The sequence below is a fragment of the Rhipicephalus sanguineus genome, chromosome 11 (assembly GCF_013339695.2).
Source record: "Rhipicephalus sanguineus isolate Rsan-2018 chromosome 11, BIME_Rsan_1.4, whole genome shotgun sequence".
Lineage (NCBI taxonomy): Eukaryota > Metazoa > Arthropoda > Arachnida > Ixodida > Ixodidae > Rhipicephalus > Rhipicephalus sanguineus.
In genome coordinates this window covers 42,353,985-42,379,671 of record NC_051186.1, presented here as the reverse complement: position 1 = coordinate 42,379,671, position 25,687 = coordinate 42,353,985, and the positions used below count along the sequence as shown (strand labels likewise).

At 47.0% G+C, this 25,687-nt stretch overlaps 1 protein-coding gene across 1 annotated transcript in view; it reads right to left on the bottom strand.

The window, feature by feature from the left end:
* The window catches only part of LOC119374983 (homeobox protein homothorax), a 348,064-nt gene that overhangs the window by 234,458 nt on the left and 87,919 nt on the right, over nt 1-25,687 (bottom strand). Inside the window, exon 7 of the mRNA XM_049411114.1 lies at nt 22,659-22,778. Within this exon, the coding sequence (XP_049267071.1) occupies nt 22,659-22,778 (120 nt within the window). The remainder of the gene's footprint in view (nt 1-22,658; nt 22,779-25,687) is intronic.

Genomic DNA, 25,687 nt, shown 5'->3' with positions numbered 1-25,687 from the left:
CTTTTTCGCGTACTGTGTTTCTCAATCACACTTTTTGAAGTAAAGAAGGACAAAAATACGTGTGACTTTGAACGCTAGAGAGGATAGCAAGTGGGCGAGGCGGCGAAAAGGCATAAGCCTGAGGCAGCTAAGAGCGGGCACTGAGCCATCAGTCAAAATAGACGGAAAAGCATCAGCAGCCCTGCAAGCGACGACCAGAAAGAAAGAAGCTCCCTCAACTCTGCGTCGTGGTGTTCCGCAGAAGCCACCACAGAGCTGCGGCTAAGGACAAAAAAAAAAAAGAGAAGGAAAAGTAAAACTGAACATCGACAAACCCAAAAGGGAACGGCCGACAAACCAAGCGAGAAGTACTCGGCTAGCAAAAAGGGACGACGCTGCTAAAGACGGATTCCCCGCAGTCGCAGTCCCGTGGCAGCTAGAACGGGCCACTGTCCTCTGGAAGCAAACTAATGCTCTTCTTCATCCCCTCCCCCACCCCCAAAACTTCGCCTCTCTTTCCCAGCGTTTGAAAGTTCGCACCAGGGGTCGCTAGGTTTCGTTTCAGTGTCGAATACCAACCCGAGGTAACCCGGGGACGTTATATGTGGGAGGTTTGCTTCTCGGCTTCCTCGCAGGCACCGTCTTCGTGCGAGATGCGTGCAAAGGACACTACAGGAAAGAGAGGGGGGGGGGGGGGCGTTTCGGGGGTAGTGTAGTCAGAAAGTTGCACGAGAAAGAACAGGACCGAGGAGAGATAAAGACGGACGACGTGTTGTCTCCCCTTGCCAGCATGGATGCCTCGTCTGCTCGTCGTCTGAATTTTTTTTTTTTTCGTCTGCGGGGAGGTTTTTTCGAGCAGACGACAACCGCGTGCCGACGAAACGAAAGCAAAACAGGAAGAAGAAGACTTGCCAGAAGAAGAGGAAGACGGGACAGGCTCCGCAGAAAGTAACTAAAACGGTGGCGTCCCTTTCTTTCCTTTCGGGGTGGTTAAACGGAACTTACTTGCAGTATGACTACTGCAAAAAGAATACACGGGCAAAAGAAGATGGCGAAGAAGAAAACCGGAGAAGAAGCCGAGTTTTTTTCGCGAGAACTTGACAGGGAGGGAGAAAGAAAAGATATAGCAGACGGGAAACAGACGAAAACCGCGACACGACGTGGGACGTCGTCTGCTAGAAGTGGTGGTCGTGGTGACGAGTGCAGCCTTCGTCACCGTAATAAAAAGAACACACAGAAAAAGTTAAGCGAGACAACCCGAGAAAACTTTGTGAAGAAAGGAAAGAGAGCTCGTTTAAGCACCGAGTTCGCAGCGGTCTTTCTTTTTTTTTTCACCCTTAGCACGTGCGGGGGTTGAACAGTGCCTGATGTTCCCATTAGCGCGGGACGCTTTCTCGGCTGGTTTGTTGTTCCCACTGTCCGCTGCCCACAGGGGTCGCTTCCCGCGCATCTGCCCTTTTCACTTTTGCGAGAGATCTTGTTTATCCGCTGGGTGGACCTCTCGCGTCGGGATCGCTGCTACCTTTACGGCTCATTGTTGTCATCAAAGCTATGGAAAGCGCCCTCCTGAGCTATCCAATACAACTGACATATGAAGCGGAACAACCGCATTCATCGATCGTTTGACGCATTTCCAGTGCTTAAGAGTAATCAGAAAGAAAGAAAGAAACGAGATAGAAAGACAAAATGGTAGTAAGAACAATGGCTAAGAAAGGGTCCAATGAACTAGAAAAAGCAGTACTTCAATTGGTTAGCTGAACTAGACGGAATATGAAACTTCAGTATTCCAGCTAGCTCAGCTGACAGCGTTAAGCAACCAATCGTGCACCTGATTTTTTTTCTACATACGGCCTTTACTTTTGTCTCCCAACAGCCGTCACTGACAAACCAGGCCATCCGACAAGTGTTACAACAGCCTCTATGTGCCGTCCAACGAAAACCCTGGAACACTCCACTAACACGCGCAATGCTCGAAAGGAACGGAAACGGGTTTCTTCAGCTCGCTATTCGCCATTAGAACCCGTCGTAAAAACAGTCAGCCGTTAATCCAACAACAGTCGTAAGCATGCAAGCGTATCCGACAAAAACTTCGCACAAATTTCAATAGACACATTTCGGTCGCGTCGCACATTCACGTACACTTTCACTCAACGGATATACATAAAGTAAAACACATTTACTCGGTTCCTTACAAGAAGCAGTGAAACAAGCAACATGGCGAATGGTCTTTGGTCAAAAGCGCACCGTCACCGTCTCTCACAATGACCAACGTCACCTGGGAGTAACCGACGTGCCACCATCCTCACAAACGGAGGTTTACCCTCCCGTTCGCCCCTTCGGAACTACACATACGTTCTAATCGTAAAAACGAAACCGAACCCCACAAACGCGTACGAGACCCACGGACATAACGGTCCCACCACCAGACACTAAATACCGCGGTAGCGCCCGTATACCAGTCAGCATTTTCCCACATTTGCATTCAAACTCCGGAAAACCTCCCAGCTGCGGCAAAGAAGAGCTATTCGAAAAAGGAAGAAGGAAGAAAAAAAAACGTGAACACACAATACGAGAGAGGGAACGAGAGCTTATGCAGAGGCGACCGCTAATGCCACCACAAAACGTCGACGACGCGCCGAAAGCGCACTCACATGGCCGCGTGCAATGCATGTGGGTGTGGGGAAGAGCAACTTATATACGGAAGGGGAGGGGGTGGGGGAGAGTACGCGAGGCCACGAATGCAGGGATCGCACGAGCGATCCGTCAACATTATACCAAGCCCACCGCAGCCCCAAAACGCGAGAGATACACATCTCCGGCGAGCGCTCCGTAAAAAGCCCGTACGCACGCGCGCCTCGTGAGTGTGCGAAAGCTGCATACGCACCCTCAACCTCTTCTTCCTCCGCTAATCCCTACACTTCGCAGGAAAACGGCCCGAAACTAGAGTAGGGTGGGACGATTTATACGCGACGACTAGTCGGAAAAGGGAATGGAGCGAAGAAAGGAAGAAAAAGGCGTCAAAGAGGGGGCGGAAAGTTATGCCTGGTGTCCTCCCCCCCTCCCCCTTTTCTCCCCTTGTGGACTCGACCACAGAGGCTCTCTCTCTCGGTCTGTAAGTAGTATACAGTCATAGCTGCCCCCCTAGCCCCAGGCGCGCGCTCACCCCCCGCTTAATCCGTCGTCTAATCCGGCGCAATCCACGCTTAATTCGCGAGTGGTGGGAAAGCGGGAGCTTGCATGGTGGTCCCGACCGACTTCGCACGCCCGCCTGCCCGGAGTGAAGGCAACGTCAGAGCCACCACCTCTTGCGCGGCCATAATTCTGGAGTAGATTCCTTTTTTTTTTTTAAGTTTTACTTCCTCGGTGTTTTGGGTGTTTATTTATTCCTCACAACCGTACAGTCGGGATTTGAAATCCACGTTCCCTCAGCGTATCCCTTTTCGTTTCCTCCCTTTCCCAAGCGAAAACGCTCTGTATCCCTAATCACGCTACGCACAATGGTAGTGAACCAGTTCAGAGATTCAAGAGGACCCTGAAGAAGGACCATTAGGTTTGGATGAACAAAGGACTAAAAAAAATTACACCATTTCCCGCTAAAGGGGACCATGAGGCGATGCGAAGCCGGAGAATTTGCACGATCGCGTTCCGCTGGCGTTCTTTGGGCATGCTACCGACCTCGCGTCGTGGAACGCGAAGAGGAACGCTACGTGCGTCTTGTCTTCCCTCTAGCCTGGCCGTTAATTCTCACAGGGCGAGCGGGGAACGCGGTCGGCAGGCGTGCGAGAGGGGGGCAGCGTAGGAGAGGAGAGAGAGGGGGAGGGGACGCGCATGCGCTGGAGCTCATCGCGGCGTTGCGAGGGAGAGAATTTCGGCATGCCTAGCACGCGTTTCAGAGGAAGAGTGGAAAGGGGGAGTGGAGAAGGGTAAAGAGGAGAGGTGAATGGGAGAGGGGAAGGGGAGAGAGGGAGGGAAGAGGGTATGCGCATGCGCAGTAAGGGTGGTCACGCCGCACACCACCACCACCACCGGATTGAACTCCGCCATAAGATACTTCTCATCTAAAAAGGGGGGGGGGGTATAATGGAACAGATCGACAGCAACTACCGCGAGTCAAACACTCGGCTCGCTATCCCCTTTAGGGAGACGCTGCTGCGATCTCTGAAAAAAAGAGTTACACATTTGGCGATACCAACGACAGGCACGGCAGCGTCGCATCGAGTGATTCGATTACAACCACAGCATTGCGGCAAGCTACATTACATGTCTGAGAGCGTTATCTCGCCTCTTTAGACTGCGAAGTTGGAACCCCGCCGCAAGGGAACCGCAACGCTTCCGTTTCTTTAGTCGATCTGTCGAGCTACTTTATGTATTCTTAAAGCGCTGCTGCTTATTATGGCCGCTGCTTGTAATCAGGTAAGTCTTAAATTTTTACAAATGTTCTGCCGAAAGAAAAAAAAAAGCGGGCTAAGTGGTCCGCAATACTAGGAAGCTGCTACGTCCAGGAAGCGAACTTATACTACAGAATGTTAATGCAAGTAGGATGCATTTCCACTATATATATATATATATATATATATATATATATATATATATATATATATATATATATATATATATATATATATATATATATATATATATATATATACACGAGGTCCTCCCACCATAACAACAGCATTTTGCACACAAGCATTGGCAGCATAAAAGGAAGTGATTCAAAACTTACACAAGGAAACATACAAAAGAGTAAAAGTGCATGTAAAACACAGAATACTTATACAAAGATACAATGATATGATGCAGATAAATATAAATTTGCAAACGCATCAGTGTTGTAAACAAAAATCATTAAGCACAAATAAAAAGCAATATACGCTGGAATTGACGCAAAAAACTATGAAAAAAGTAGTTCACTTATTTCCTACTTTATTATTTTCTCTCATATTCGGTTTGTTATTATTTCTTCTAGACAGGCCCGTAGCCAGAAATTTTTTTCGGGGGACCCACTTGCTAAAAACCTTAACTATTTCTAAAAAACACCTATTTTTATTATTTATTTTTGGTAAAATCACGTACTTCACCAAAATTTTGAATGCCCCCCCCCCCCCCCCCCGGTTACGGGCCTGCTTCTAGACATTTGTTGTTCTTCGAGAGTGTCGTAATCTGGAGTGTAGCGTTTGTGAACCATAGTTTGTCCCGATCCTGTTATTGTTATAGCTAACATGTCGAAATGTATAAGGTAGGAATTTTTTAGGGTCTTCTAAGGTGAGTCAAAAGCCAGAGTCATTCTTAAGCAACTGATTTCATCCCTTGTTCCATCAAGCTTGTAATCCCTATTGAAATTAAGACGCCTACGTCACAACCACAATTACTGTGTTGTGATGCAAGCGTTTTTAAAAAAAAGCTCATTTGAGGTATTCACTTGACGTCATCCGCAAGGGGCGCTAGGGCGGCGGCCGCCATGCCGCGCGTGTTGTTCTTGGTATCTTTTCTCTGATCTTTTCTTATGAAATCCGACTGTCATATGCCGGATCGCGGAAAGACCACGGCTATGGCGGCCGGAAATACATCACTCGCCGGCGCCGCCTGGCGGGCAGAGCTCAGTGGATATCTCCTATATACCATTATCTGAAATTGTTGCAGAGAGGAAGGCTGTGCACGATACAGAATGTCTCTAATATGCTCGATACACTTAAGTCCAGATGTCAAGAGACGAAGCCCCGCAACGAGCAACGGAACACTCCCCTTCACAGGAACACAATCCTGGCACGTTCGACCGGGAGGCCGAAACTAGGGAATAAGGAAAATAAGGAAGAAAGAAAGGAGACCTGGGGAAGGAAGTCGTAACGGAGGGAGGGCCTACGAACACTCGCCGACACGGGAATCGCGTAATCCTGTTTACACGCCGATTGGGCAATCACCCCGCTGGAAATGTCAATGGGCATTCGAAACGTCGAGGGGGGAGAAACGGGAAAAGAGGCAGCGCGTGCCACGCTTTAGGGCTGTGTGACGGTGAGACGATTCCCGCGTACATGTGTGCGTATGTTCGTGGCTCGATATGCGCGCGCCTGTGTGTGCGCGCAGGCACCGCGCGTATCCGCCCAACTCCACGCATAGTTCGTAGTGAATGAGCCAGGATTCTTTTATCCCAGACACGAACAGCAGCTCAGTGGGATGTGTGAAAGCCTTCTTCAAGACGGTTTTTACTGCCGGCTTTAAGGGCCGGTTCTATGCGGGCATTTGCGCGGCGAAATATTTGTAAAGACAGAGACGAAGCGTACCCTCGTTAGTTTCATTGCACTGCGTAATGTTGTTTTGAGGATGGATATATGCGGCGCTATAATGTGGGCATTCGTGCATCTATCTATCTATCTATCTATCTATCTATCTATCTATCTATCTATCTATCTATCTATCTATCTATCTATCTATCTATCTATCTGTCTATCTGTCTGTCTGTCTGTCTGTCTGTCTGTCTGTCTGTCTGTCTGTCTATCTATCTATCTATCTATCTATCTATCTATCTATCTATCTATCTATCTATCTATCTATCTATCTATCTATCTATCTATCTATCTATCTATCTATCTATCTATCTATCTATCTAGCACGTACAAAAATATGTACAACACGTGTACCACGTACAAAAAAATTTATTCGACATTTCGACCGGTGACCGGTCTATTTCAAGATTGAAGCTGACAGGTTCAGTCGTTCAATTTATAGCCGTTCACTCAGGGAGATTGACAGGAAAGAATTCTATTACAATAGCAATAAAATGGCCACTGCACCCACAGAAAACATACATGTTCACTTACAGCAAGAAGTGGGGAAAGTGCTTATATATATATATGTGTGTGTGTGTGTGTGTGTGTGTGTGTGTGTGTGTGTGTGTGTGTGTGTGTGTGTGTGTGTGTGTGTGTGTGTGTGTGTGTGTGTGTGTGTGTGTTCACTTACAGCAAGAATTCTTGCTGTAAGTGAACATGTATGTTTTCTGTGGGTGCAGGTGCAGTGACTATTTTATTGCTACTGTAATAGAATTCTTTCCTGTCACATCTCCCTGAGTGACATATATATATACACACAAACACACACACACGCAACAAGATGCATATATGTGCATGTTGGCCGCGTGTCTACGTTACACAACACAATGCAGAGCAGAAAGAACAAAGCCTACCTAGTGTTTGTCCTATAAGGGGTATTGTTTGCGTATATATAACGTGAGAGACAGTGCGTGTGTTTCACAATGCACGCGTAAGTGTCTGAATACGTAAACAGATGCGAGACGCTGTGTCGCAACGCGTTCTGCGCGAGGCGCCAGCCTTGCATACGAATATAGGCTCCGGTGGACATGGAACAAACGAGGGTAACCAGTGGTCAACAGGTTGTAATAGATAATGGGCTGTATTCTATGGTGACATAACAAGACGCGCAACTGCTTGCATTCTTCCGGTCCTTTGTGCAATAAGACGCGTTAGATGCGTCGTATAAGAGCGCGTACTTTTCGACGCAGGCATATATGTTACCATAAGGCAGAGTGCCAGCTGGTAATTAAAATTCGCTAATTAAAAAAAAAATCGGCAGATGCAACGCGTTGTGGGAATCGGTTTTATGCGAAGCGAGCAGGGAGTACTTCTATGCTGTATTTTATGACATTGAGCCAAGCGTTACGAGGTGAATCGACGTGTTTTTGTGAGTGTAGTAGCTGTGTGCAGGTCGTGCGTTTACCAAGCACGTCGACAACACTGGTGTTTGAAAGGTAACTTATAGCGCGACCTAACGTCAGCCCTCACGTTAGAGTACATACGACAGTATTACCGAAACTAAGTGCACTTTATGGTGCAATCATGTGAATATCATACGTAACATTCGTTATTGTATTCCTCTGGGGTAGAGCAATGCTTCAATACAGCTTGCTGAATCATAGGAATACAAATGTAATGTTTATTAGACTGCTATAAAAGCCGAGCCAACACGGCGCCACACGGCGAGCGCTGAGGCGGTGCCGCCCTCTCTTGCACTACTCAAACAAATGGACCGTCACGACAGTAGACGACGATGCACGCCAACACGCCAAGGTGTTTCGCCCCTAAAAGGGAGACCCGTCTAGGAACCGATTCAGTTTATTCTAAGAATGCTATGGGTAGACATGGAAATTAGACACCAGAAGAACGGCGCGAATACAATGCTCGACGAAAGGAGCAAATTCGTCTTGCTGAAAATGGCGGCGGAACCAATCGCGGTCTACCACAGCGACCACAAAGCGACTATCACTGCCATTACTATAAAGTAATAATAAAACATATATAGTGCTAACACACACAACAAAACAGAAGTTTAACCCAGTGCGGTGGACATGACAGTGTTAGGTACACTCTAAGCCAAAAATGGAAAAAACGAGAGTAACTGCCGATTTTAGTCCTAAAGACCAACTGTTACTCCCCAAAAAGACCAACTGGAACAAGATGGCTGACATGGCTCAAGTTGGGGGAGTAAGCGTTTAGGGTTAGGTTGGAAGGGAGCAACAGAAGGACGAACGGCAACAGTTTCTCTCGGCGCGCAACCGCTGCTCTCCTGCAGGACGCACCCTGTATCGGTCGATGCATGGGCCACATTTTCTTGCGGGCTGGCATAAGGAAACTAGTTTTTGTAAACTGAACAGAGAGATACACACGCTAATAGGGACATTTGGCTTGTACGTAAACTTTTTAATGCTCCCGTGTTACCGGAACACATGTTTTAGAAAGGTTTTACCTCCCCGTACGTAAACGGATACCTTTACGTTTGAATAAACCATGAAATGTTGATGATAACTACATTTAAATTATATTTAATTTATATAAGATTGTATAACCGCTGCAGAAATATCTCGAGGGGTTTTTAGCGTAGAATACCGGGTTATCCGACGATGGTGTCGCCATCTTGTGACGCTTCGTGCAACCATAGTCGTGGCCACTTTTGTTTTCGCCTAGTGTTTTAGAGGAAAAAAAATTATTGAAAAGGTAACTCATTCGTAATAATGCCGCGGCAAGGCATTTGCACCAGAAGTGGAACGCACGATGTTTCTGAAATAACCATTTTTTGCTTGCCTGCTTCATCTTGTTCCCGCTAGATGGCGTCACCTATCCAGCCTGTCGGGGTATCTATGTCAAGGCTTCTCGCGTTTTTACCGCTTCGGTATTCTTATTCTAGGTCACTCTAGTGACTCTAGCCGCTGAAACAAAGTGATCGCAATTACCGCTCGCACTTCGGCTTTTTTTCACTCGGCGGCTGGAGCCTCGGCAAAGCGGGTATCGCGAGTAGCCGCGAACGAATGTGGATTTTCGAGATAGGGCCGTAAACGTAAAGCCAATCCGGAGAGTAGTTCACGTTCCGTAAAGGCCCGCGTATGCGCAAATTCGTTCCGGCAACTCGTAACACGATAACGTAAAGCTAAAGGCCACAATACAAGCTAAATCGCCCAATAAAAGGCATGGTTGCACTAGAACGCCAGCACCTGAAGCTGTCGTCGTCGCAAGTCAAATGGCGTGTTTGCGTATAACATTTGGCATAAATATATAGCCTGAGAGTGTGGCAATAAAATGCGAAGCTTCGCGAGACTCCGTGTATACTTCGCGACAAACAAGCGGTTGAGAGAAGTACACAATTGATAGACTTTACATTTGCGGTTTTATGCTGACAACGAGACTGACAGCAAGCTAACGCCGCTGCCTCCCCTACCCCCTCATCTCTACCTTGTCACTGGCTGATTTTGGCGGGAGGACAGTTATCGCAATCGGGTCCGGTAGTTTGAATTTGTGTTTAATCTCAGAGCAAACGGACGTTATCAGCTCGGGCGGTGTTGTCTTTTCAAAGGGGAGGCGACTCTTCCGCAAAAAATAATATTATTAATATTGATATTCATAATAACAATGATAATAAAGAAGAAGAAAACACACCTCCGGGCAAAAAAGAAAAAAAAGAAAAAACTGGCCTTTTAGCTAGCGCAAAGGGAGCACGGCAAAGCCTGTGTTTTCGCGAGAGACTCATTGCCTTGACGTTTTCAGATGTATACATTGTTACCTTCTATTCTCTTTCGAACATCACCGCTGGTTCTGCACGCCTATACTCATTTCACTAACATGTCAGAACGCGCAACGACCCGTCGGTACCTACATAACCCCGTTTCCTTTCAGACGGCGCCGTAGCGTTTGGTGGCGCAGTGGTTAGCGTGCGCGCATGGTGATTAAGTGGTCGCGAGTTCGAATCCTGTGTGTTTGTTGCAAATTTTCTGAAATTTCTTTCTGAACGAAATGTCTGTGTATCATTTGTACATCCAAACAAATATGTGTATAAACCTCAATGGGCTCTAGAAGTCAATCAAAAACGGATTTTTTTTTTCGGCCCAAGAAGAAACTAAGGAGTAACGGGAAGGAGCATCCGTTGCTCCCTTGAGGAGCATCAGGAAGGAGTAACAGTTGGTCCTCAAGGAGAGCAACGGTTCCTCCCCTTGCCGTTGCTCCTTTTAGGAGAGTAATGGGAGTGGCAAAGCACTTGCTCCCTCAAAGGAGGAACCTCTATACCCCCGTTGCTCTCTTTTGGCTTAGAGTGTAATTGTTAGGAGACTCTTAATATTGTGTTTCATTAATATTTTATCGCCACCCGAAAAGTCATTCTCGTTGAGGAATGAATTGCCACGCTTTCGAGTTTAATGCATTCGGCTACGGGAGAGCCGCAAGCACTTTACATAACTAGAGTCGCTGAAAAATTTTCCAGTGACTCTATACATAACAAAAGGACAGAGACATTTCACAATTATGGATCTCGTTCACTGTATAATTATGGAGAACGATACCTCGAAAGACTTCAACGATTAGTGTATAAGCTAAGCCCTGTAATGTGGGCCCGTGTATGCTAAATTTTGGGTTATAATCGCGAACTGATTTCGCTAAGTTGATCCAGCGTATCTGTAATGTTGGTCTTCGCATGGCCGCATTCACGTAGCCTTTAGTACTCTACTTAAGTAGAAACAATCAAAAGCAGTAGCGAATGGGAATCGATCCTTCAGGCAAGGACGGCTTGGAAAGCCAGACCAATTAAAAGTTTGACAGCGTAGTACACTACTAGCACGTGAAGGCGAAAGCCGTCTGCACACTTGGTAATGCACTGAGTTATACAATCGGTGACCAGACTTCTTGCAAGACACAAGAAGCTGCAGTGTGAGAGACCCGCATTAAATTACCTACACGTTCTCAGTTGATTGCATAGACCCCCCCCCTCCTTGAAGCTTTATGCGCGTCTCGTGGTCATGCACTTCCGGGATCGGCCCACCTTTGACCAGGCGACGGTGTCAAGTGATGACGTCATGTTACATGACACCATGCGAACATAACAAATTTTGGTTGATTGGATGGGGTTTAACGTTCCAATGCGACTAAGGCTACGAGAGACGCAACGTTACAAATTTTGGCCACCTATGAAGTCATGATTACGTAACATATCACAGATGACATAATCATGATGTCATCTGTGATCACGCGACTTTTTGGGACCGTTCGCGTAGACGCCGACTGTAACATCTCGCGTTTCACGAGGCATCTAAGGCTTTCGCCATAATAAAGTCACACAAGGCGCGAAGTGACAGTCTTGAAGACGCGTTTTCTGAGCGCGTGAAAAGGGGGGCAATCTTGCGACTCATTAAGCGTCTCGTCTCGCCTCAAACGTGAAGCTGTGGGCTGTACACTCGCTCTCTCAGCCAGAGTCGGAATAAAAGGACAATTTGTGCCTCACTGCCACGTCTTGGCTCCGGGATGGCTCGCTCCGTCGCCGAAACAATGAAACAGCTTCAGTGAAATGCCTGTGGGTGTCTGTACGCGACGCACGTGCCATGCCCGTCATCATGTCCTTCTCGACTCGCTAGCTCTCGTCACTAAACACCCAAGAATGCGTCTCATTACGAGGATCACGCACTTGAACCGCCAAACAATTATACAAACAAATTCAAAATACATAGATGTCTGGCGGACCGCTTTGCTTTCTTGATGACTTGACGAAGGCAAGTGCTCTAGTCCAGGCTGTCGGCATCCTGCGGCCCGCAGGGCGGTATTATATGGCCCCCGGCACAACGTCAGAACATGCCCCCCCCCCCCCCCTAACTAACTCATGAACACCATCCCTGCTAGCCGATAAACATCACCGCGACTTTTTGCGTCTGTCGGTGAGCAACCTCGATGTAGATATTTGCGAGTTCGCTAAAAATGTTCAGCACCATAACTCGCATTCAACATTTTTATTCTTTTTTGTTTGCCTCTCAGCTATTTTCATAAATCGCGACTTTGTGACATGCGAGCAGAAAATAAATATGATTGCTATTCAAGTTTTGTAGATCATTATTGTGAATCCGCGGATTTTTTTCTCTTTGCCTGCAAGCCCCCTCCACCCCCCACCCCCCACCCCCGCTCCCCCACCTCCGAGGCTTCATGCAATTCGGCCCTTCTCCTCAAAAGGTCGCCGACCCCTGCTCTAGTCGAAACGTTGGCTAAGCTACGATCGCTGTTCAACTATTCCATTCCTCATCCATTGCAAGTTTATAGTGACTTCATTGCTCGTCTGAGGATAAGAGGTGAATATTCTTGAACATGCGATGTCGCTGGAGCCAACGTTTTCAGAAGGGGTGTTGTCTTCTCCACGGCAGGAAGCTGGGCAAACTCTAGTGAATGTCCCTAACCTTCCTCAAACTCCCTCTCTGTCTCCTACCACTCTCAGATGCCCGGACAGGCAGACTCGGAAGATCCGACGACGACTCTGCTAGACACACACAAGCGAGGCCCCTCGGCGTAGCGCACTATCCTACACACCTTCTCCCCTCTTTTCCTTCCTTCTCCGTGACCCCCGCGAGTCTTTTAATAGACTTACGCAAGATGTGCCGAGTGGGACCTCATTCGGGCGTAATTGCCTTTCGGGCTCCCCTCCGAGTTATCCTCGTGCTCCTTGGCACGACCGCAGCTGAGTATCTATACAGACGCCGGGGCGCCACCGTCACATGCTCGTCACTGTCAACCCCGAGAAGAGAAGAAGCCCACGAGGCATTCGTATTCGCTTCTTGTCGTGCGCCAAGGAGCGAAGAAGATGGAGCGGACACGTGACGGCTAATGAGAAGGAGGAGACAGGAGAGGAAGACGATCAAAAGAGAGTGAGAGAGAGAATGAAGAGCAAGATGTCGAGAGGTTTCAAAAGCTTATGCGGACTAAAGGGTGCCGCGAGACCCTAGCAACAAAGGTCACACGGTTTAAATTATGCGTTTGCCTAGGACGTCTCGAAGGCGAAAGCCATTTTCTCAGTCGATTAGGTATTGCGCCCGTTGAGTGATATAAATAAAGCTGAACTCATGCCTGTTTTGGGGTAGCCAGAGTACCTCTACCAGCTATCGTTCATTCTCTGTGATTGCTACTTCTTCTAAAGCTCTTGAACACATCGTATCCTCTAACGTATCCTTATGCCTTCACCTAAGACGACTCGATGGCGAAAGTTATCTTTTGTTTTTTCTCAGTCGATGTACTGATCCTGCCCCGCCACCCACCGAACGCTTTCCGCACCTACCGTGGCTTTGCAGTGCCTCCAGGATCGGAGGCGTTGCAAGATTTGTGCACCCCACCTGGCTTTGCACTGCCTCCGTGATCGGCACACCTTCGACCAAGAGACGATGTCATGCGATGACGTCATCATGTGACGTCTCGTGATGTGACGTCATGAAATAGTCACAAATTTTGGCGATCTGTGACGTCATATGGCGACTTCATCACGCATGATTATTTTTTGCATCACTCGTGTTGGCGCCGACGCCCCGGAACGCCGGTCAATTTTCGGGCTTGGCTGTCGCCTTAAAAAGCGCGCGCTTACTAAGTAACCAGAAGCCACAATAGTGCGGCCGGGTGGTTCATAAGATCGCGGTAGCCGCGAGAAACTAAACGGCCAGACGAGCAGCCGTCGCCCTTTGATGAGCGGAAGCAATCAAAGGAGCGTAGCGCGAATGAAAGGAGGAAACTGACTTTAATTGTCGACGCCGCCGCGGGCAGCGCCGAAAGCACCCACGGTTTCGCCGGGCGGTAATGATATACGACCTCACGCATGCCGAGCCAAGACAGACACAAATTAGCGAACACGAATGAAAAAGCTTACGCATGCGCCTCGTGCCACCACTGTAAAAAAACGAAGAGGTAAAATTAACGGCTCAATGACGTCTAAATCAAGACAGGTACAAGAGGACTATTGTGATGTGCATGCAAACCATGATCAAGATATATGCCAGCGTTGCCAATGGTGGCTACTTTTCGCCAAATTGGCGAATTTGAGAGGCTCGTGGCGACCTAAAATTATGAATGGCGACATGGCGAATTTTTGGCGATTTTCGGCTTATGTCTCCACTGAGTTATGCAAGCTAAGCTCAGTGTCTTCCCAGCGATTGAGCGGCAATATTCTCTGTATTTTTCTTGGGTTTAGACCAACGAGTAGTATGTGCATATTACGCGTCATTCGGTATGTCCGTCATGTAACTCGTGTGTATCTCCTCAATTCATCTAGATGCAGGAGATACTGGAAAGTCCCCCAGCGACATTCTAGCAAAATGTAAGTCAGCGGACTGTCTTGCAAACCGCGAGGGGGCAGTGTTTGACTATAAGTTTATGGCTTTAGGTGCTTTAAGCTTCTCTAAAGTTTCGCTTCTGAAGGGGCTAAACGACGGGTGGGCCGCCTGTTCCGACCATGTCTTCCGCCAAAACTCCAACTGTTCTGAATAGCTTGGTGACTTATTCACTGTTGCAGTACCCCCAATTCAGCTCGTAAAGACTGTTTTGGAATAGCGAAGAGAGGCGGATACGCGGCTATTTGTGCAAAAAAAATAATATTTATTGAAGCATTTTCCACTGTTCTCGGTGAGCGTGTGCAATGAAAACAATTGCTATGTAACGTTTTACACTGTCTACCTGATCATTATTAACGCATCAGATTGCCGCGTGTAGATATAGGTGACTATAAGAAACGGTCAGAGGCGTCCGGTATCATATTAGTTCACACTGAAAAGGTGTTAAGACTCACTAATGATCGGTTCCTGTAAGAATTCTGTCGTGTTACCTTCAATAAACGTTTTAATACTTTGAATTCATATAAGGGTACGTAAAGCTGTCTACAAACAACGCTTTCATGGTTTTCGCCCAAGGTTTACCACACTTTTACTTTTGAAACGAGCGGACAGGGATGGAGGATATCATGAGCGTTTCATTCATCCACCCTTGCGCCACCACGCACATCTTGCGCTGGTCGGCGAAGTAGCACTATGCACTCTCATGGTGAAGCGGGCGAAACGACTGGCATTGAGAAACGTCAACATAATTTCAAGGTCTTGGATGGTACTGTATTCTACGGGGCTATACGTGAGTGGAAACTTTTATTACTAGGTATGCCGCACATATCGAGAATGGCGACTTCTTTGGCGACATTTGTAAAAAAATGGCGACTTTTGGCGACTTTTTCCTCTTCGTTTGGCGACATTTACTCGAAAGTCAGTGGCAACCCTGATATATGCATACACTAAGCGAACCCCAATGAAAAAAGCTTACGCACGTATTCCGTGAAGCCTGCCACCAAGCGCAGAAAGTTGAAGAAGAAGGATATAGTTATAAGGAGACAGCGTAAATAAGGCTACAGCAGGTCTACAAGTGAGCTATTGTGATTTGCATGTAAGCCTATAGATCAAGATGTATACAGATACACTATAGCGTACCCGAATGAAAAAGCTTACGCACGCTGTCCGTGAAAGCTGCCACCAACCGCAGGAGGAGGAAGAGGAGGAAGAATAAGGCTATAATAAGACTACGTAAAGACGTCTACAGGAGGTCTACAAGTGGGATATCGCGATCTAAGCAGCCCGAGGGCGAGAAGCGAGGCCACCGAGCCCTCAGCCGCTCTCCCACCTCTTCTATTTCACTTAGGCGTTCGTCAAAACTGCAGCTAAACAATGGGCAGACTCCACTTTAATGAACGAGCGAACCGCAAACACACAAGTCGACTCAAGCACGCTTTTAGAGGTGCGCGCGTCTCTTTACACGCCCGTCCAGTTCGTGATGTCCATAAAACTTTCCGCGTTCAAGCAGCGAGAAGTTATACAGCTTTTCGGGCACGCGTTGCTCTATGATAACGCTATAAGCGGCTCCCCATTGTTTGCGGCGCCTTTCTCGTCTGCTATTATAATACCGCAATAATAAATGGTCGTAAAATGTTGTACAGTGCGGTTCGCGTGCGCTTGAGTATCACACAGTTGCATGCCGGACACTAAAGGTATAGTCCTCAACGCCGGCTCGTTAGGAGATTCATACACATATAGGTACCTGCGTGTATATGAATCCGCCATCGGTGACGTTTTTACGCGTTCGCGTGAGAGATTTACATCCCCGTTTCAAGGGGAGGGGGTGGAGGGGAGGTGATCACAAACTGATCGCCGCGGGCCTCCGCTTTTCCTCGCTTATTGCTCGCATCTTCACTTCTTCGCCGTCAATCGACTGAGGACAAACATATTGACGCGATCATCAACACGCAAGAGATATAAGGCTGCAGCTACTGGGCTTTACGCAGTTCATATTTGCAAGCTTCCTACGCTGAAAATGTGCAGTCAGAGTCAAAAGTTTAGAGACCACGAGTCACAAGAAAGAACTGCAAATTCTAGCTGTTTCGGTAAGCAGCCTTAAATTTACATTTGCAGCCAATTCTAGAACGCGCTAGTGACATGTACGGGGCAGTTCACCCGAATACAGTGAGAAATTACTGGGAAATTCAAAGTATTCTTTTTCAGACTTACTGGTCTATAAACTTTTCACGCCAACTGTACACTCAAGAGGATGCATACTTTGTCGAGGTCCAAATACGACGCGAACAAATGCATGTTGCTGGCTATTGCATGGAGTAAGTACAGCTATATTTTCTGTCCTGCTTAGTTGCTTAAACTAGGAAAGATTAATTAACCAACTTTCGAAGCAACGAAACTGGGCGCAAATTTTCAATTGGGAAGTTGTAGATCGTGTGGCAAAACGTCCAACAAGACAGTTTCCAACTTTTTTATCAATTAAGTATTAGTATTTTTGTGCTTGCTGCAGATGCCCGCGAGGTACAAAACGAACGCCACCTGACATATGCCCGCTTGCGCGCCGAATAGATTGAGACAAAACGACCTGAAAGAATAGTTCAAAGATGTTTGCAGTTACACATGAACTATTCGCTAATGTTTGACTGCAGTTGGTTAATGATCGCTATACGATTTTATAACAACGTAACAAAATAGGAAATCAGCATGTAGTGCCATGGCTCTGCCGCCAACTCTTTTTAATGTCACTCCGCAACCTCAGCATCACAGCATGCGTCATTGTATGACGTCAAGGTGTTGATTCTGGAAACTTCAACCATTATGAAGCGCTTCTCCGTTCTTCTAACAGTGAAATCGTCCAACGACCTCAACTGTCAACTATTCAGGAGGGAAAAGTTTCCGAAACTTTTAGAAGCTCAGTTCGAGTTCTCATTAATTGTTATGCAGTCCTTCAATGACGAAAATAGTCGCTTATATATTGACAAGCCCCTTGTTCACAAGTTTGTGATTTCAAAAGAAGCTCTTGTGACAACGTCACGGTAAAGTCGTATACCTCGCCTTTATCTATAGTTTCGTTTTCTTTATTTTCTGATGGACCGAGTCTTCTCCCCGTTGTGAGGGCTTGTTTTTCAGCTATCGCAGATGCGTACTTCACAAAGAAAGCTAAACTTTTCTTTTGGTTTCCCGGTATCTTCTCCAACTCTGATGTTTGCTCGCTGTCACGTCAGCCAATGGGTTAAAAAACTTTTTTTCCAGCATGTCTCAGCGGTCTTAAAGAAAAGTTCGTTTCTGCGGGAGCAGCCGTCACAACAATCAAAGGTCACTGGCAGACCTTAACACCGACAACCGGTTTCTCGTCACTTACTGTCCAAAATAAAACTGTGCATTCGTTTTTAACAAGCTTATACCCAAGTCGACAAGTGACGCGAGCTTCCCGCTGCGCCGTGCCCTTTCGCCTGAGACATCACTCAAAATCATCACTCGTGGAAAGGACAAAGCCTGCAGCAGGAGTATTCGAAATGTCAGCAAACTACACAGTGATCACTACCCGTCGATAGAATATCTTCGCTAGTGAAAATGTTTTTGGGTATAACAGTGATCGGGATTAACGATCTGCAGGCTGCACTGATTAGATAGATAGATAGATAGATAGATAGATAGATAGATAGATAGATGAAGTAGATAGATAGATAGATAGATAGATAGATAGATAGATAGATAGATAGGATAGATAGATAGATAGATAGATAGATAGATAGATAGAAGATACAGACAGACAGACAGACAGACAGACAGACAGACAGACAGACAGACAGACAGACAGACAGATAGATAGATAGATAGATAGATAGATAGATAGATAGATAGATAGATAGATAGATAGATAGATAGATAGATAGATAGATAGATAGATAGATAGATAGATAGATAGATAGATAGATAGATAGATAGATAGATAGATAGATAGATAGATAGATAGATAGATAGATAGATATCTTGAGAAGAATTGCAGCTATATCAACAACTTTTCGAGATGACAGTACAGTATAGTGTACAAACGGTTATACCCTTATAAAAGGCAACTTATTAGCGCCATTGTTAATCATGTAGCGTACACGCTGTTGACGCTTCGATTTTCACTGATACGTAGCGCAGGCTGCGTGCGCCACATGCTTGAGTTCGGGACGCCACCTGAAGTGATACGAGAGAAAGAGGGGAGGATATGGCGAGAGAGTTACACAGGAAGAGAGTGAGGAGGAAAAGATAGTGAGGGAGGAGAGACAAATAGGCCAGTAGGTCACCTTTCACCTCTCGCATCCCTCCGGAGGAAAGATGAAGAGGCACATGACCAAAAACACACAAAGTAAAATGCATAAAACAAAGGAGACGAAAAACGACATGGAGTGGAATCGCGGAGGACCGGAAGTAGTTTCAGCGGTTTCGGCGCTTCCGGTGTCGCACCGAGAGGGTGCCATTTCCGGCCGACGCCCCCCGAAGAACTGCTACACCACTCACGCACGCACGAACTTACGTCCTGCAAGTCAGGAAGGCACTAGGGTGAAACAAGAAGCGTGTGGGGGAGGGGGGCGATAAGGGGGGAGTCATGGGTGAGTGGGGGGAGTCGTTGGGGCAAAGTAGGGGAGGACTAGGTGTCGACCATATACCCGCGGCATGTAGTACGACTATAACACGTCGGAGGCAGGAGGAATTCGAGGGGTACGCGAAGACACCCCCCCGCCCTTTCGATATTTCCCTCCGTGCTAGACAGCGTTGAAGTCAAGGACGAAAGTTGGGCCCCTGGTAACAGCACAGGAAACGGGGCGTCATTACAGCATCCTACATTGGGCCGACGCTGTCCGATGTATAGATGTCAATACGAATGCGTGCACGGCCTATATAGAGACCTGGCCACGTGCGTCGCTAGAGCTGTATTCACACGACGGACGTGATCGCGGACGAATCATGACACTGAACACGTGACGTAATTCGGATCGCTCCGGAGCCGACATTATAACTGACCGGGTTTAACGTCCCAAAGCCACGACATGATTATGAAAGACGCCGTAGTGGAGGGCTCCGGAAATTTCGATCACCTGGGGTTCTTTAACGTGCACCTAAATCTAAGCACACGAGCTATTTTCGCCTCAACCGCCGCCGACACTGACACGACATGGCAGGATTCCGGTACTTCACGCCAAAGACCCCAACTGCGATATGGGTCTCCGTCGTTTCGCGAAACGCTCCGCGCAGCCCGAAAGAGGGTCGCGGGAACGGGTGACGTACGGTGACGTAATAAGCAAGCCGCGGGCTCAGATCGCCACTCAGTCCGAAGTACGAGTACAGCTTATGCACCTTTTGAACAAGGGCGTCTTGGGTTCCACTATATTCTCTCCTGTGGGCTGTTGTACATATGCGTGACCCCCGAAAAAATGCACTGGCGAGGCAAGGACGTGAGCCTTTAGCCGAGGCAGCGACGTGAGTCCCGACAAGTGAAAGTTTCTGCTCCGCTTGGTGCGCCGGAACGAAACAAACATAATTTCTTTTCTCGTTTCTCTTTTTCTTGCATCGCAATATCAACCCCTTCCGAAACTCCGACAGCCAAAATTGATTCTCGTCTCTCGGTTTAATTAACGAGAGAGTGAAAGATAAAAAAAAACTATCCCGGGGCGAAATGGCGACGAAAGAGAGGCACGACACTTTGGCATCAACAACAAGGTGTTGCTTTACGCACCTTCCAAAGCTAAACCCGCGCCAGCGACTACTCTTGCATAGGCTAATTCTATCAACGAGACGAACAAAAGGTGTGTCGTTGTCGTCAAGCCGGGGGAAGGGGAGCTTTGAGCATTGTTTTCGGTTAAACACGCGCGCCGGGGGGGGGGGGGGGCACCTTTAGCTGCCACGCGGCTCAGATCCTTGCGCAAGTTTCAGAGGATGCATCGCTGCGCGCGAAAAGAATGCAACCCCTCCTCCCCCCCCCCCCCCCCCCCCACATATACCCCTCACCACCTCAACACCACTTGCAGTATTGCTTTAATTGCGTAAACCCCTCCCCCAAATCTCAACCCCCTTACCCCCCTAACAAGCCCTGGCATGCTGCTTTCATGGTGCGGAAAACAGGAGCGTGCAAATGAAAAAGGGTGATGCAGACTAGAAAAGCACCTTTGTTTACCCCATCCCACGCCTGTCACTCACGCGCACACACGCACATAATCCCACTAAAGAAAGTGGCGTCAAGCGAAGCAACTGCACGCCAGCGTCAGGCAAATATATATAAAGAAAGAACGAATGAAGGGAGAGACAAAAATAGATATAGGAATGGCGCCAAGTGGCGACAGGACCGAGAAGGAAAGCTGGTTAACCATTCTATCTGCTCATAACGCACAGCGCATGCGCTGGAGAACACCGAACCTCCATATAACGAACATCGTATGTAACGAAGTAAATAAACGATAGCTTCAGCCGCTGCTATAAAGTGAGAAACCTTTAAACAGAGAGTGCCAGAGAAACTTTTTCCATCTCCTTAAACGTCCATCTTCACCTAAACTTCTTGTTTGCACTGTTTACAGAGTGACATATACGTTTATAACGAATATCGGATTTAACGAAACTGCGATTATGTCAGATGCAACTTGGTGCAGATGTCTTGACTAACGATTAAAGAAAAAAACGAATAAAGAGTGAAACAATTCACGGCACCCCTAATCTTCTGTCTCGCTTGCACTGTTTACATCGTGACGTATACGTTTATAACGAATATCGTATTTAAGGAAGTTATTATTGCGTCAGATGCAACTACGTCGCAGCGATGTCTTGACTAACGATAGAAGAAAAGAAGCGAATAAAGCGAGAAACAATCCACGGCAACAACGAGTTAACCGGAAACGAGAACCATGCGCCGCATACAATCAGCTGCCGCAAAACACGAGCACCGACGCACTCGCAATACGCGGAAGTTTGTTTGCTTGTTACGAGAGGGCGGCAGGATAAGTCCGTTCCAAGTTCGTACTGCTTTGCGGGTAAGCGCGGGAAGCACTCGGCTGGCCGACGTTTTTTTGGCGACCGAAGTGGGGTGGAGAAGCGCTTAACGAAAACAAACATTCGCTCGAAGTAAATGCACTCGCGCCGCCAAGGTGAAACTATTGCGGACGCTGTCTGCACGGTGCTGCAAATTGTGGCTTGTTAAGAGGATTTTTCGGCGAGGGGCAAACAAGGTGGCAGCCCCGAAGTGATTAGCAACTAACGAACCCCCCTTGTTTCGTAACTCGCGCTCGCAACCTGCAAAGGCTTGTCAGACGCCCGTACACACTAAGCCTAATTACCAAACCCAGCGCCGTAGTTGGGCGCGATAGAACTCGTGCTAGTCGCCTGTAGCAACCATAGATTGTTTTTACTGTTTTTATTCTTGTTGTTCTTGTTATTGCTCTTGTTGTTGTTGTTGTTGTTGTTGTTACTATTGATGTTACTATTGTTATTGTTATTGCTATTGTTTTTGCAGTTCTTCGACACAATACATCGCCTCTATCGACGCTGCGACTAAATTTGCAGGGATTCGCGTGGGATACAATGGTGGCGTACACGTGCGTAGTGCGTGTCGAAATCGCTGTATTGCTACAGGCACTGCACTGTATATGTGTGTGGTGGTGTAAGCAAGACCTCACGCGGAGTAACGGTGCGTACGTATATAGCCTTAATTATAAGTCTAAACGAAAATCGAGACTCCTAAAATAGCGTATACTCGAGCAGCACTTAGTCGCAACACCCTTTTTTTTTTTCCTCTGCGATTGTATAAACACGACGTCGTATAGAGCAGTAGTGCTCTGTGTATACACCTAACACCCGTCTAATTAACTGTAAACGAAAAAGCGAGGCTTGTAAAGGACAGCACGGTACTGTGTGAAGAGTGCATATGAGAAAACAGAATTCGCGATTAGAATGAGAGAGTGACCGTGAGAACTGTTGAATGATAAAAGTTATGTGCAACGATACGCCTCACGGCATGCCGTACTACGACATGCCTATGTCTAATAATAGTACTATAGCAGAAAACAATGTGCAGAAGACTGACCGAGTTGCTGAACTTGGGGAACTGCCACGCACCACCGCCGACTGCGCGTCGAAACGGACTGTGACCGTCGACGACGCTGTCGTCTCCTGGGCCAGGTTCGATGTCCTCCATGCCGTATCCCTGGACAACAAGAACAACAAAAAAAAAAAGGTCAAACAAGCCATAACTACGTTCGTTTAAAAGGAATAAAGGTTAGAACTATACTGCGTAACAAACCAAATGGGAGATCGTTAGACACGATACGAAAAATGCAATCGTCATCGCTATCACCCTCGTCATAATCGTCACAATCGTCAACATTATCACTCTGTCTTCACTTCAGCGTCAACAACTGTTGTGAGAAAAAGTTGGCAATCTCTTTTATCACCAACATGACTAGGCCCACTGCAGGGCAACGACCTCTTCCATGCTTCGCCAATCAGCAATGTCCTATGCTTGCTGCAGTCACGTGATCCCCATAGACTTCTTAATCTCATCGGCCCACCTAACTTTCTGTCTCCCCCTCGTGCGTTTGTCTTCTCTTGGAATCCAGTCAGTTACTCTTAATGGCCAGCGGTTATCTTGCCTACGCGCTACATGCCCTGGCCATGCCCCTTTCTTCTTGATTTCGACTAAGCTCTCCTTGAAAACTTAACACCCGTTTATTCCCATACCCACTCTTTAGGTAAATCTCTTTAGGCAATCTCTTCAGGTAAATGCTAACGACACCACAGACGAAAGCGTATGCTCTCACGAGCTACTTATGAAATTACATTCCCGTCTTCAATCAACTTCTCGAGACACAAGCTTACAAATATAACAGCACACAGTTGCCGGGCAGCAGAAGTCTCGTAACTGTTTTATTAGAGCGTTTCGACAAGGAATGAGTTCCACACAAGCCTTATACACAGCCGCATGCAATCGTGTCGCAGCTTGATTCCTAAAACGAATAAGCGTAAAAATAATAAAATTAACGAGCCCCGTTTTATTTTCGGCTGGCTCGAAATTTTAATTGAATCACTTACACAAGTGATTTACGCTCCGTCCAGAAATTTCGCTTTTTGAAGGGACAAAACGACGCAGGAACACAAGTCGTCTAAATCGAAATATGTTGGCAGAACAAAAAAAAAAAAAAAGATTACAGAATTATATTCGCCAACATAGTATATGCCGGAGCGTTGTGAGACTTAATGAAGTGAAGCACTCCCAGTGTAGCCTTTCAAGAGCATAAAATAAAAAAAGTGATTTAAAAGCATGCTCTTTTCTGAAACGTAAAACTATGCCACCGTGACAGTTTCCAAATGGGAGAGTTAATGGAATCTCTAACTCACGTCCTTACACTAAATGGACACCGGCAATTTTACAATAACAAAAGAAAGCGATACGGTAATTGAATACGCAACAGGTGGACTTGCATCCAGTGTTTTCGTGTGTACACTGCAGAATAGACAGACTCTATATAGCGGCCACACGTTGTCGTGACGTCACATATAACCACGCCCGCCTACCGCGTATGAAGTGCGTACCATAAAGTCTTTCTTTCGAATGCACACGGCGCGTTTATAGAGAGAAAAAAAAAAAGATTACTGCGAAGTATATCCTGTTTTCTAAAACGTGAAGCTATACCGCCTACGACAGTCGCGAAATGGGAGTCGTAATGCAATCTATAACTCACGTCCTTAAATTAAATGGAAACAGGCAAGTCGCAGCCATAACAAAACAAATCGATACGGTAATTGAAAATACAGCATGTGAAGGTTCATACAGTCCTTCGTGTGCGTACTGTATAGTATAGACTATATAGCTACATGGCGGTCATACATTGTCGTGACGTCACGCAATGCCACGCCCCTATACCGCGTATAATGGGGAACCATGGCGTTTTCCTTTCAAACGCACACGACGCGTTTATAAAGCAGCACCCCCCCCCCCCTTCACCAAGGTGAAGGAGGGGGGTGGGTGGGGGGCACGCTCAAAAAAACAACGCAGAGCGCGGACGCCGTCCAAAGTCATTTCTGCGATGTCATCGGAGTTGATTTCAACCGAGAACGACGTAAAAAAATAGAAACAATAAAAATTGAATTACTCCGTACCTGCCAAACAAAGCGCCGCTCCGGCTGCTAGCAACATTATAGTTTCGTTTCAAGCGCTCAACGCGGACCAGCCATTTTTCTTTCGTTACTTTGTTCCGCGCGCATAGCCGGCCGTAATTGCCCAGCGGGAAGAGGCTAAATTTAATGGAATCGGGCAGCAAGGCCTGTTTTGTACGGAGAGACAGGACGCCGGCATGGCCGGTCTTTCAAAAAACATGTTTCGCCGTGGGGCGAGATTGCGAAGTGCGGCGTTAAATTAGATTTGCCCGCGAAGGATGACGCTGAAATGCGAACCAGGTGTGTACGCGGTGCGACGCGCTTAGTTTCGCGAGGAATTTGTTTTGTTTAAGTTAATTTGATATTCTAAACGTTTTCTTTGCCCAGAATAACGCCCTTTACGCTCACAGGTACTGTATACGCAAGACGGGTCTTAAGGCTGTTATTGTTATGCTTCGCAACAACGCAGTTTCGAAGCGGAATATCGATACCGGCGCTACATGTAACACCAGGCGTTCACTATTATGTGAACAGTGTGTGAATATACGAATGCGAACATCCATTCACAATCGTCGCGCTAAGGTTTACGTGTCCGGTGCATGCAATCGCTTGAGAACATGTATTTATGGACGTGTGCATAAAAGCTTTGCGTATACTTATACTGCATGTGCATGTAGTGTGTGCGGTGTCCAATGTATGCTCAGATTGCATGTGCACAATTCTTCTATGCACTGTGTAGATTACGTACAACTCGTGTGAGCATTCTATGTGTATGTATACCTATTGCAAGACACAGTGCTTGCATTGCAGCACGTCCGAGTGTGCAAACGTGTGTGCGCCTGTACACGTTAACACTACAATTAGCGCGTAAACTGTTGTAGCAAGCGCAGTAAGGACCATTTTACGGGTTACAACGACATTGCGTTAATTCTCATGCAACTTCGAGAAGGTATTCGTATC